Source organism: Coturnix japonica, chromosome 3 (assembly GCF_054131305.1).
Source record: "Coturnix japonica strain WE chromosome 3, WE-NBRP24, whole genome shotgun sequence".
Taxonomy (NCBI): domain Eukaryota; kingdom Metazoa; phylum Chordata; class Aves; order Galliformes; family Phasianidae; genus Coturnix; species Coturnix japonica.
In genome coordinates, this window is record NC_140665.1 from 48119241 (window position 1) to 48131397 (window position 12157).

The window sequence follows — 12157 nt, forward strand, 5'->3', positions numbered from 1 at the left end:
GTTTGTAGCTAGATGTAATTGTGCGACTCCTTAGGAAAAAATATAAGTAAACAAACTGATCATATGCACCTAATTCACCATCATGTTTAAAATGTAATGATACAACTCTGTGATTGTGTGATTTAAGAGACAAAAACAATCCAAGCTGAATCTATACTCTTGTTTTTTCCACTAAGATTTTAATTATTTTTTTTTTAAATTAAGAATTGAGCATGCATAAACATGAAACATGGGGAAAAAGCAAGTCAGGGTCAGTCCAACTTCAGACCCTTAGTTTGCAGGCAACCTTCCTCTGCCCAGTACTGCCCTGAAGTCTACAGTAGTACAAACCCTGTCAGGCCTTACATGACAGGAGACAAGCACTCCTCCCATACAAGTCTTGTAGCAAAAGGTCAGCCAAGTTCTGTGCAGAATCTATGTGTACATAGTGTCAGGGCAGGTCAGGAAGCATTCTCCGCCTGGAAACCCTTTTGTACACTGCTTTCTCAGGTCAGCTGGCAGGGCTCTGGCATTAAGTCAATGAGGACTTAAGAATAAACAACTGTTAGCCATACCATAACCTTCCCCCTTTGTACACACAGATCTGCATTTTTATAGTTTACACCATGGGGGAAAAAATGAGGTGGAGTGAACTGACTCTCCCTTCTCTTCAGTGGGAACATTCCTGTGTTACATAATTTGCAAGTTTAACAGTTTAGAACAAGTTCTTTTCAATCCTAATTATCTTAATAGTTACTAAACTTGCTAAACACAGCAGTGGAAAAAATGACAGAAAAATGATTTTGTACACACAGTTGGATTTAAACAAAAGTAAAAACATAACTCCACAACAAAACAAGGGACAACATCCATTTATGTTCTGGAAATAACTGATCTACAGAAGTCACAACAGACTTCCAACAATAAAAAGCTACTATTACATTACTGGTAGTTTACACACTTAAGCATAAGCTTAAATAATCTTAGGTATTTAAGCAACTAAATGATCTGCATAGTACGTGATCTGCATTTTCATCAAACCAATTTTTACAGAGCTCTAACTGCAAACTAGGCTGGATGTGGCTCTGGGCAGCCTGGTCTAGTGGTTGGCAACTCTGCCCTTAGCAGGGAGGTTGAAACTAGATGATACCCTATGAAGAAAAGACTAAGTGAACTGGGTCTGTTTGGCCTTGAGAAAAGGAGACTGAGAGGGTACCTTGACCCAGGATATCTAAGGTGTGGGGAACAAAGTGGTGAGGCCAGACTCTTTTCAGCAGTGTGTGGAGACAGGACAAGGGGAAATGGCCAGAAACGGGAGTAGAGGAAGTTCCACATAGATATGCGCAAGAACTTCTTTACAGTGAGGGTGATGGAGCATTGGAACAGGCTGCCCAAGGGAGTTGTGGAGTCTCCTTCTCTGGAGATATTCAAGACCCGCCTGGACGCCTATTTGTGTGACCTGGTGTCGGAACCTGCTTTGGAAGGAGGGTAGGACTCAGTCTCTGGAGGTCCCTTCCAGCCCCTACTATTTTGCAATTCTGTGATTTTGAGATCATTACGGTCCTTTTCAATCCAGTCCATTCTATGATGCTATTATATGATTTGGTGAAACCAATTCAGAAATAAATATAATAAAGGAGGTTTTGTTCAGTTCATCCAGTGCATGTTTATTTACATACCGAGGAGAATATGGAACAGCTGGTGGAGGTGGTATATACAGATCCAAAATGGCTGGCTTCTCCTTTTTCACTGACGTGTCCATGGTGCTTTCTGGAGACTGGGTTGAAGTTGGTGGAGGACTGGTCTGAAATGTTAGATAACTATCAGACACCTGGGCATTTATTATCTACAAAGTATATAATTAAACTATCAATAGTATCATTTCATACTTGTATAATTGTTTTTTTGTTTGTTTTTTTGAAGTACAATTTAGCATTTTCTTTTGCTCCTCATTTTGGTTTGTACTACAGTTCTACATAAATCCTAGCACAAGTAAAATGCATTGCTTAGAGAGTATTTTGCTCCCTTCAGTTCTATTTCTCATGTAAATTCCACAGACAGAAAATGAAATAGACAAGACCTTTTATTTTTGGATCCATTAAAATAATGTAATTTGTTAAATATGCACATGATCTGTAGAACTTACAAAGTCCGTACATACTACTTTTATTCCATACAATCTAATGCCTGCCTCCTGGACACTGGCAGGAATACAGTAAAGTTCAGCCACAATTTCATCAATTGATAAAGGAAAGGAAAAATATATTTGTTTCTGCACATATAAGCAAGTTTAGCATTTGATCTTTGTGACTCACTCCAATGTCCCCAGAATCTTGTCAGGACCTTGTCTATCTTTAGGAGAGCAAAGGTGCTCTCTTTCACATTCCTACACTTTTTTTTTCCCCCAGCTCTGATTACATGACAGACATCATGACACATAAACAGAATACATACATTAGAGAAAGGACAGTGGAGGGGACTGAAAGAAGAGTCTGCATACACTGGGACTTAAGGTATCCAATGATACACACAGGTTGGTAAGCTCTCCTTAAACTGTGGGGAGACGTGTCAGAACAGAAGTAGGAATGGAAATTCTCTCTGGTTTTCTTTATTTCAAGTGATCAGTTCAGATTCAACTTGTATATTTTCTTCCAAAAGAATTCAAGTCCTACGCTTTCTTAACCATTTTGGGGAATGGATAGTTTAAGAAATGGTTATTAAAGAGTTACGAACACCACTTTTGCTGTCTGCTTATTACTGAACCAGAAAATTGTCCAACAACCAACTGGTATTTAAAGAAGTAGTTTAAACATCTTCTTAAAAGAAAAATCTCACTCTTTCCCCAGTCTTCACCAGACTAAGAAGAGAATGAATAATCTGAATAGTCAACGCTATTTCAACAACAAAAAAATAACTACACTAAATAGTAGAAGTATTTAAGATTCCGTACTAAGGAATTCCATACATATCAGAAGTTTCACCTGAGATAAGAACAGTGACATGCTGATTAAAAAGCTCAACACACCCAGTCCCTTTGGGTATCAAAAAGGACATTAACTGGCTAAGAAAGTTTTCCCTTTTATCTAGAAATCAGAAGAGGACAACCAGTGCACATAAACTGCCTTAACCTATGTTCAAACATAAGTAACTGGAAGCATTTCCAGTATTTCTCTTTTTTAAGATTTAAAAATTAATTCACAGCCAGGTATCACAGGTCTATCAGAAGCCTATTACCTGCACCAAGGGAGGCTTCCAGCGCAGGTTCTTCAGTGGAGCGGGGGTGAAGTGGAAAGAGCCAGTTGGACGTTTCTTGAGAAGCAGCCTAACTCCTGCAGGATTCTCTCGCAACTTTGCCACCAGATTTTTAAGTTGCCACCCAACCTTTAAAAGAATAATGGCATCTTCAATTTGATATTACCTTTCAGAAAGTGAACAAATAAACAATCCCCCTGTTAAGTCAAACTCTGATTTTCAGTAAGCCTAAAAAAAGATACAAAAAAGCCAAAATGAAGAAAAAAAAGTTGCAAATCACTTTTTCTTATAGGACAGTTTTAGGAGAAAAACTGTAAGAAAAAGCGTGCAAGGACTTTCTGTTACTTACCACAGTTTGTTGGTTAACCTGGATCACCTCATCACCAGCATGAATCTTCTGAGATCTATCAGCGGGAGACTATATAGGAGAAAACAGGAGTTATGTGCTTCAGCAGGCTCCCTTGTCTCTCATAACAATTCTCACAAGACTAAGTTACTAAGTTAAAGGTTGTATATGCAATGCAGAATATCACTGAAAATTTCCACACAGATACATTACATCCATTGATGACTTAAGAATTCTAAATTCATCTTAGGACCTTTTTAATTTTATTATTATTTTTTTTAATACTAAGGGAAAAAACATTGTCTACATTGGTCACACAACTAACTGTACTTCATTCATAGAACTGCCTTCATTTCCCTTTGGTCTCCAGTTTGTACTTTAGTTCCAGACAGTATTATCTGAGCTGCAGGAGACAGTCAAAAGACTGTGTACTAATAAAGAGGTGGAAGTGGAGATAGACAGTGGGAGTCAATGTGCAACCTGCACTGAATCCACAGCCCAGGGCCAAAAGCCCCAAACTCTCCCACTAGCACATCCAGCTAGAGGAGAAGCCAACAGAGATGATAAATAGATAACTGCCATAAGAAAGAGTAATAGGAAAAAAAAAAAGCCTGATCCATAAAGCAGTCCTGTAGACTGAGAAGGAAAAAGAACCTGTAACAGGTAAGGTTTGAGTAAGGTAGCCAGACCAGTTTCCCATTGCATATCAACCACTGCAACTAAGAAAAAGCAGCAGGTGATAATGGTGGGTGATTCTTTCCTTGGTGTGGGGGGCAGAAGCACCTATCTGTGGTCCTGACCTGCTATCTGCTGCTTGCCAAGGGCCCACATCAAGCATGTGACGGTGACAGAGAGGTTGCTAGACCCTGTACATCCCAGTAACTACAACCCACTACTGCTGTTTCACATAAACACCAGCGACACAGCTGTGAATACAAAGAGGGACTACAAGGAGCTGGCAAAGGCTGTGAAGTACTTAGGAACACAAATAGCTTTTCGATCACAATTCTCACAGTGAAAGGGGTGGAAAGGGAAAGGGCCTGATAGAATTAAGAAAATCAATAAGTACTAAAGGGAGTGGTACCACAAACAAGGCTTCCGCTACTTATGCCATGGAACCAGCTTTGAGAAATGGGATCTGGGTGCAGACGAAGTTTATCTTCAGAGGAAGGGAGAAGCATCTTTGGCAACAAGCTTTACAATTTAGTCAGGAGGGCTTTTAACTACAGTTGCTGGGGGAGAGGGGAGGTGAGAGGATCCTCAACTCATCCCACTTCGAGGCTGATGATGCTAATGGATACCATAAGCCTGGAATTAGATCACAGGCCAGGAAGACAGCACCTGAAGTGGTGAATAAGGGAACAATTGGTAAATCAGCCTCAATGGGAGCCAAACTCAAACACCAGTGCACTATCACACAGAGACCAAGCAAGAAGTTTTACAGACATGGATGTACATACTGGGTTAATGTCATCATTGACATCACTTAGACACATGGGATGGCTCCCATGACTGGAATGTAGCAATAGACAGATGTAAGCTCATTAAGAAAGACAAGCAAGGGAAAGTAGTGTAGTCCTCTACATCAGTGACCAGTTGGAGTACATGGTGCTCCAACTGGGGATGGATGAGAACCTGACAGAGAGTATATGGATTAGGGTTAAAGGGAAGGCATGAGGAGAAGACATCACAGGGGAGCCTGCTACAAGACCACCCAATCAGAAAGATCACATGGATGATGCAGAAATGAGCAGCTTCAAGGTCACAAAATATGGTTCTTATGAGGGACTTCAAACACTCCAGTATCTGATAAAGGACAACACAACAGGGCACCAGCAATCAAAGAGGTTCCCTGAATGCACTGATGATGGGTTTTGAGCAATATGGTCTAGTGGGAGATATCTCTGTCTATAACAGGGGGATTGAGTCTAAATAATCTTAAAGGTCCCTTCGAACTCAAACCTTTTTATGATTGTGAGAGAATTACAAGAGATTACTTCTGTTCTAAAATAGGATTCATCTTAAATGCAGTACTGAAATTTATATTGATTTCAAAACATAACAATTCATTAATATTTTGAATGTAGAAGCCAGAGGACTAGGAGCTTTCCAACTCACAAAAGAGGACTGTTCTGCTTTTCTTTGCTATTTTCTTATTTAAGAGCTGTTAACTTCAATGTTAAATTATCTGCCTGCATCATCAAAATCAACAGATAAAATATATGTCTATACACAACCAAGTGCATTTAAACAGATATTTGAAAAACACCTTAAAAGACATTTTTCTTGAAACAAAAAGCAAGTCCTAGATACTGATTAGCAATGAACAGATAAATGTGTCAATATTTACTCAGATTTATCTAGGGCTGGTGCCATGCACCACCTTTTGCTGCAGCTGCTAAAACCAATCTCTTTCCGTGACACAGAAATTATGAACAGCCTTGGCAACACTGAAATACACAAGCATGCCAGCCTGACACTCTCTATGGCTTCTGCAGCCTACTCCCATTTCCCCTACCCAAGAAATAACCAACTGGTGGCACACCCGTTCCCCCCCATGATGAATGAGTGAAGCAGCTGGGTAACAGACTCACTTATTGTTACCACAACTTCAGAGCTGAAGTCATTTTTATTATTATTGTTGTTATTATTTTAATTAAAAGGAATGGTAGCAACAAACCACGTAATGGGAGATGATGTGATAGAATTTACCAGAGCCCACAGTTATCATGATTAACACCATTTTTTTTATTGTCTTCTTGCTTCCTCTGAAGGGAAATGCTTCTGTGGAAGGCCATGTATAAGATGATTCAACCAAGACCATGAAAAATTCTGAGCCACAGTTAAGTTGTGGAAAAAACAAAACTCATTTCAAGCTGTCCTTTGGATGACTGACACCCTGGCTGTGGGAGACTCACACAAGCACCACACAGCAGTCAGTACTGCCATTGCACTGCAAGACTGGAGGATGAAAACAAAGTTTAGAACTAGGCCAACATGGGGCAGAAAGTCACAAGTAGGGTGGCACAACTCAGGAATCCTCATCTGACTGGTAGCAAATGCATGGACTTTCCCAGTTGTTTCCATGTGAAACAGTACTGTCATTTTTGGTGTACAATGCTTCAGCATCCCAACAAATCAGTTTTGGGGGATAGCTGCTAAAATATCATCACAAACATAACAAAAAAAAATCAGCTAAGACCCAGCTTTACCTAGATGACACCATGCCACCAGAAAGGCAACAGTTGGGTACAGTTCCCTCAATTACTTCTCAAGTTTTTTGCAACAAAGGAAAGAGCTTCCCCAAAGGAAGAATGACTGCTCATAAAGCTAAAGTTTAGGTCAACACTCAAAGCTATAGAAATAGCTACAGAAATAATATAGCCCCATTTGCAGCCTCTAGAAAATTAACCACGCATGCACAGGGAGCCTGGTATCAGTCATCACATTCTTTCACACTTATCAAATGTTAAAATTGCTGTCAAAGTAGACTTTGTATTCAGAGTATTCAAAGTATTTCAGATCCTTTACACAGTCAGGCCAAGCCAATAGTATTACAAGCTGGCAGCTATAAAAGTTTTCAGTTTTCACTCTGAACTGCAAGTACATGTTTCCATCCACTCCTTCCAGACCCCTAGACTTGGCAAGGTACAGCCAGAACAACTGGTTCTCTCCTAGTTGAAAAAAAAAAAAAAAGAAGAAAAAAAGAAAAAAGAAAAAAAAAGAAAAAAAAAGGCCAAGCTCCTCAGCTACCCTTTCTTTCAGTACCTGCTCTTTGGGAGGCAGTGATGAGAACACTGCAGCAGACTTCCTTAAGAGATTTTACTAAAGTTTCAGCTACAGTGCAAGTATAAAACAAGCAGCCATCTGCAGCAAAAACAACCACTGTTGTCTATCATGCTTGATCATTTCCTTCCAGCAGATCACTCTTAAATATTTCATTTCCTACTTTGCAAAGTAATTTAGACATTGGACAGTTCGTTAATTCCATTATTCATTACTGAATTTAAGACAGTATCACCTAAGCATTCTCACTAAGACAGATCTTTTGCCAGCAGAGAGCAAATGCATACCTCCATGTCTTTGTTAGGACACCAAAAGCTCTCAGAACAGTAGCTTATTTAAGTAATTGTATTGATGCCAAGCGTTTGAAGTACCTCACCTACTTGCAGGAACTGGTGTAATTAGGCTAACAGTGAAACACGCAGATAAAAATATTTACAAGTTCTTGATAAACAAATGATGCACCACACAGCATGTAAAGCAGTTATATCATGGAAGTAACAGGAAAAGCAGGAAAACACAGTGGAAAAAAAAATAAAAATCAAAGCTACATTCAGATAGCCTGAGTTAATCTACATTTACTTCACTTACATTTTCTGTAGTGCCAGTAATTACATGTAATCCGTCATAAGTTGACTTGATGTACATACCCTAAATGAAAGCAGAAAATGAAAAACAAATTTAAAGATAAAACAACCTTGTGTAACATACCTGATTAATTAACTGTTGGCAACAGACTCAAAAAATTAAGACTTCACACATTCTCCCAAGAAAACCATGCAATCCATTATCACTAGTATCACAGCATTTGCAGTTTCGTCACAGATCACTTTTGCTGTAATTGTAATATTAGTAATTGCTTAGAAAAACTAGCACAAGTAATCCAATTTACAAATAGTGGTTGGTTGGTAACACCAAACTACCAAATTTGCTGCCTTCTCAGTCTTCAATCTTGAACTAAATTTCTTCCTTACTGTCCTGTCTGCATTAGAGAATTGAAAGCTCTACTAAACGGTCACTAGCACTCCTTACAAAGCACATCTACACAGGTGGGGTACAAATATATGTTCTCTTCTACAACTTCTCTCAGCAAGTGAAAATACAAACTGTCTTGTAATCACAATGCTAATAAAATAAAAGCAATAAAAGCCCTGGCACTAGTATTCATGGTTATATTTGTTAACAAATTGTAAAGGTAAGAACAGACACACATGAAATAGGTGTTGACCATATGAAATAAAAGTCATCAACAGTCTATTAACTAATAAATACATAGATGTCCCCACATGAAGTGGCCATTATATTGGTTTCACCACTTAGAAACAAAACTACATCTCTCTAATACTCCTACTAGTGGCTGTTGTTAGAAGTACTCATATTTAGCAACAAAACTGTAGTGCTGTTCAGGAATCATGTGAAGCTTATCTGTCCGAAGTTTGTTTATTAGCATAAGAAAACACTAAACTTATTTTCCCGTCCTCTCGCAAGTTCTGTGTGCCTATCTCCTCACTTCTTGCTTTAGTTTAAGCTTCACTGTAGCTTGAGCAATAAAAAACCAAACAAACAGCTCCTCCAAGTCTCACAAAATCATGACTGATTCAGTCAAATCCAGTGGTGTACGTTAAACTAAGTATCACCATTACAGTGTAAGGCTATATTAGTGCTCATCTCTTCTGCCTTTTCAGAAAGAGCAGGATAACACACATGCACTTGGGCATCTAAATTTCCTCCCAAACATTCTAAACTGAGTATTTCCCAGTCAGAAAAAACAATAAAATTTCAAATTCATTTTCTCACAACCAGCACTTAGCCGAGTGGAATTTACCAACTGAACTACCCACAGTAATGTCACATAGTCACTGAACTGTTAAAAGGATTTCCCTTGTTCTCCTTAACAGCAAATCTCAGAAATTCTCACATTCTTTAGTCTTGCTAAAAATACACATAGGATACATATTTCAGAAACACAAACACCATTTTTCATCATGTTTTCCCTACCTAATGTTCCCACCCCCCTTTTGCTTTCATCTCCAAACAAAAACATCTGGTTAATATGATTTCCAGAAGTAAAATGATCAACTTCCTGAGCATCTGTAAATTCCCCCACATTCTCATTAAGACATTAATTCAGCACTTCACCATCCAAAATTTGGGAGCTATTAACTTGCATATACATCTCCATCCGCCACCCCAACACAACTTGACAATCTCCGAAGTTCCTTTTCCTGCTTCTATTTCCTATAGGAAACTAGCAGTTCTGAAGTATATCACTCTACACAACTATGTGGTGCCTTGCAAGAATAACTATGAAACACTAGGGATGTCAGGGTTGGTTCTTACCAGGCCTTCTCCAGGTCTAATGTTGGTTAAGTGAACTTCCTCCAGACATGCACACTGGCTCATCAATGGATCTGTAGTCGATCGGATAGCTTTATCACAAATTCCATTTAAAGTCTTGGACTGTAATGAGAACATACAAGAAACAGTTATTACACTTCTCTCCTGGCTGCTGCTTCTACAGTTTTCAAAATAAAAGAAAGTAAATTATTCCTAAACATTGGTCCAATAACAAAGCATTGTCAAGAATCACTAAAACTAAAGATTCATTTGTACATATCTAACCTGCAGCATGTTTACCTCCCTGTGGTAACCTAGTGTAGATGATTTACTTTTGTTAGTGTCACCTCATCACCACTAACAGATGCCAGTACACCTCCTCTGTTTAAAAAGAAAATAAACATGTAAAACACAGAAAAAAAAAAGTTATGTTCATTTTTATCGGAGAGTAATCCATTAAAATAATGAAACATTTTGATGATTCCTGTGGGAACAACTGACCATTTTTTACATCTTTCTTTATTTCTGTTATGAGAATAAATTTGTCAGTGCATCATTAAAAAGAAAGTGCTGGCCACTAACTTATCTGTGGAAAGCTTTACAGTATACTGTAGGACATCTAGCATTTCAGTGTTTCAGCATTACTTCTTCCACCGTGCCTCTGAGCTGACCTCTTCTGGAATGCTTAAGAAGACAAGGTTCATATTTCCTTTTGACCAAAACATAACTGTTTTGAAGCCAGCTTTATAGCTAAAGGCATATTCTGACCTTCCGTGTGTGTCAGTAAAGTCAAAGGTGAAACAGCTTTGTCTTTTATAACTGTTAAGTAACAGAATGGCTAATTAATCATGTGAACTATCACAGAAAATCTGAGTGCTCCCTATACCTACAAGTTACTCTAATGCCCCACAGTGTGTTTTAGGTCTTGATGCTAGCTAAAACAATGCTGCAATTAAAAGCATGCTACAAAAGCTTAACAGAGAGGGAAGATTAGGACACAACTCCATACTTATTTATATACCATTTCGGAAAACCAAGGTGAATCACCTTGCACAAAGGTTTGAATTTTTCAGGCAAAGCAGGCGTAAGTAATTTAGGGAGAAGGAGGCAGTCTTCCAGATCTTTTGAATTATAATGGACCTTAGAAACAATAAATGTTTCTTCTTTTGTTTTACAACAGATTTATAGAGCAGCAATAAAATAAATCAAAACAATGCTTAAGTGTGAATACGAGGAACTGCTCAAACAAGGGAATTCCAAGCAACAATAGCCACTCCATACTGGGTGTGCATCAACGGAAAAAGAGAGAAGAAAAAAAACTCCCTTTTACGTGGTCTCATTATTTACAGAAAAAATTATTTTTAGTTCTTTTGCTACTAAATTCCTAAACATCTATGAACAAGAGGAAGGCCTTATCAAAGAGCACAGCCTGGTTCATGTCAAAAGCAGGAAGCGATGATTAACCGTTACAAAATATAAAAAGCATTCCATTGCGCTTCTCATTCGGTCATAAGGCTGCTTCAATTCATTTTGAAAACTCTGCTCTTTCAAGCACAAGTACATTTAGACACAACATCTCAGTTCTGCATCAGGCAGGTTTGGTTTTTTTGGTTTTTTTTTTAATTTTTTTTTTTTTTTTTTTTTTTTTTTTGTATTTTTTCTTAAAGACAGAGAAGCTTAATAAGGCACAGTATCTACTTACTAAGGCATAAAATCTCATGATGATTACAGGTGTTAATTACACCGGTTTATCTAGCCAGTGTATAGAATCTAATGATTCCAGAGTACTACCCCTTCCTTTAAAATATGAGGTCTAAATTCTCTTGAAGAATGTTTGTGCAATGAACTTCAAGAAAGACTCAACTTTGCACCATTACGCGTGCTAGTCTAGTAAAAAATCACATTGATTTTCTGTACAGTAAAGAGCATTACTAAAATGCTCCATAACATTGCATGATGTGCTGGGTTTGGATGTTGTTGTCAGTACAATTGGAGCAGAAACCACTAAAATAAATGTGAAAGCGAGCAGCTGAGTTTTCAGTAGAAATTAGTACTTACTACAGTCTGAACTTTATCTTCCATGTCAGCCACAGTGCAGTCCTAAAAACAAACAAACAAACAAATAAATAAATAATATACTATGTTAACCAATAAGTGCATAAACACATCATCTCTCAAGATTCTGCAAAACTGACACCTTAACCTTGAACTGAAGTAGAATCATTCATGCTGCAGGGATTAATCAGTACAGCTCAAATGTACTATTAAACAACTATTTTCTGGCCATGGTAAAAAGCAATAATAAACCCTTAAAACCAAGAACACAGGATTTAATTACAGCAACAGACTTTACCAGAAAAACAGAACACTGCACAATAAAGCTGGACTTCCAGAAAACATACCCAGAAGGCATACAAACTTGCAATGAGCTGCTGAATGCTGATTCAGCCATTTCCCTGC

At 38.2% G+C, this 12157-nt stretch overlaps 1 protein-coding gene across 4 annotated transcripts in view; it reads right to left on the bottom strand.

The window, feature by feature from the left end:
• The window catches only part of CNKSR3 (CNKSR family member 3), a 58955-nt gene that overhangs the window by 7285 nt on the left and 39513 nt on the right, over window positions 1-12157 (bottom strand). For all 4 annotated transcript variants that reach the window (XM_015858202.3, XM_032443299.2, XM_085541522.1 and 1 more), the window contains 6 exons: window positions 11756-11797; window positions 9701-9820; window positions 7952-8011; window positions 3581-3649; window positions 3214-3360; window positions 1659-1783 (listed from right to left, as the gene is read on the bottom strand). In XM_015858202.3, the coding sequence (XP_015713688.3) occupies window positions 1659-1783; window positions 3214-3360; window positions 3581-3649; window positions 7952-8011; window positions 9701-9820; window positions 11756-11797 (563 nt within the window). The remainder of the gene's footprint in view (window positions 1-1658; window positions 1784-3213; window positions 3361-3580; window positions 3650-7951; window positions 8012-9700; window positions 9821-11755; window positions 11798-12157) is intronic.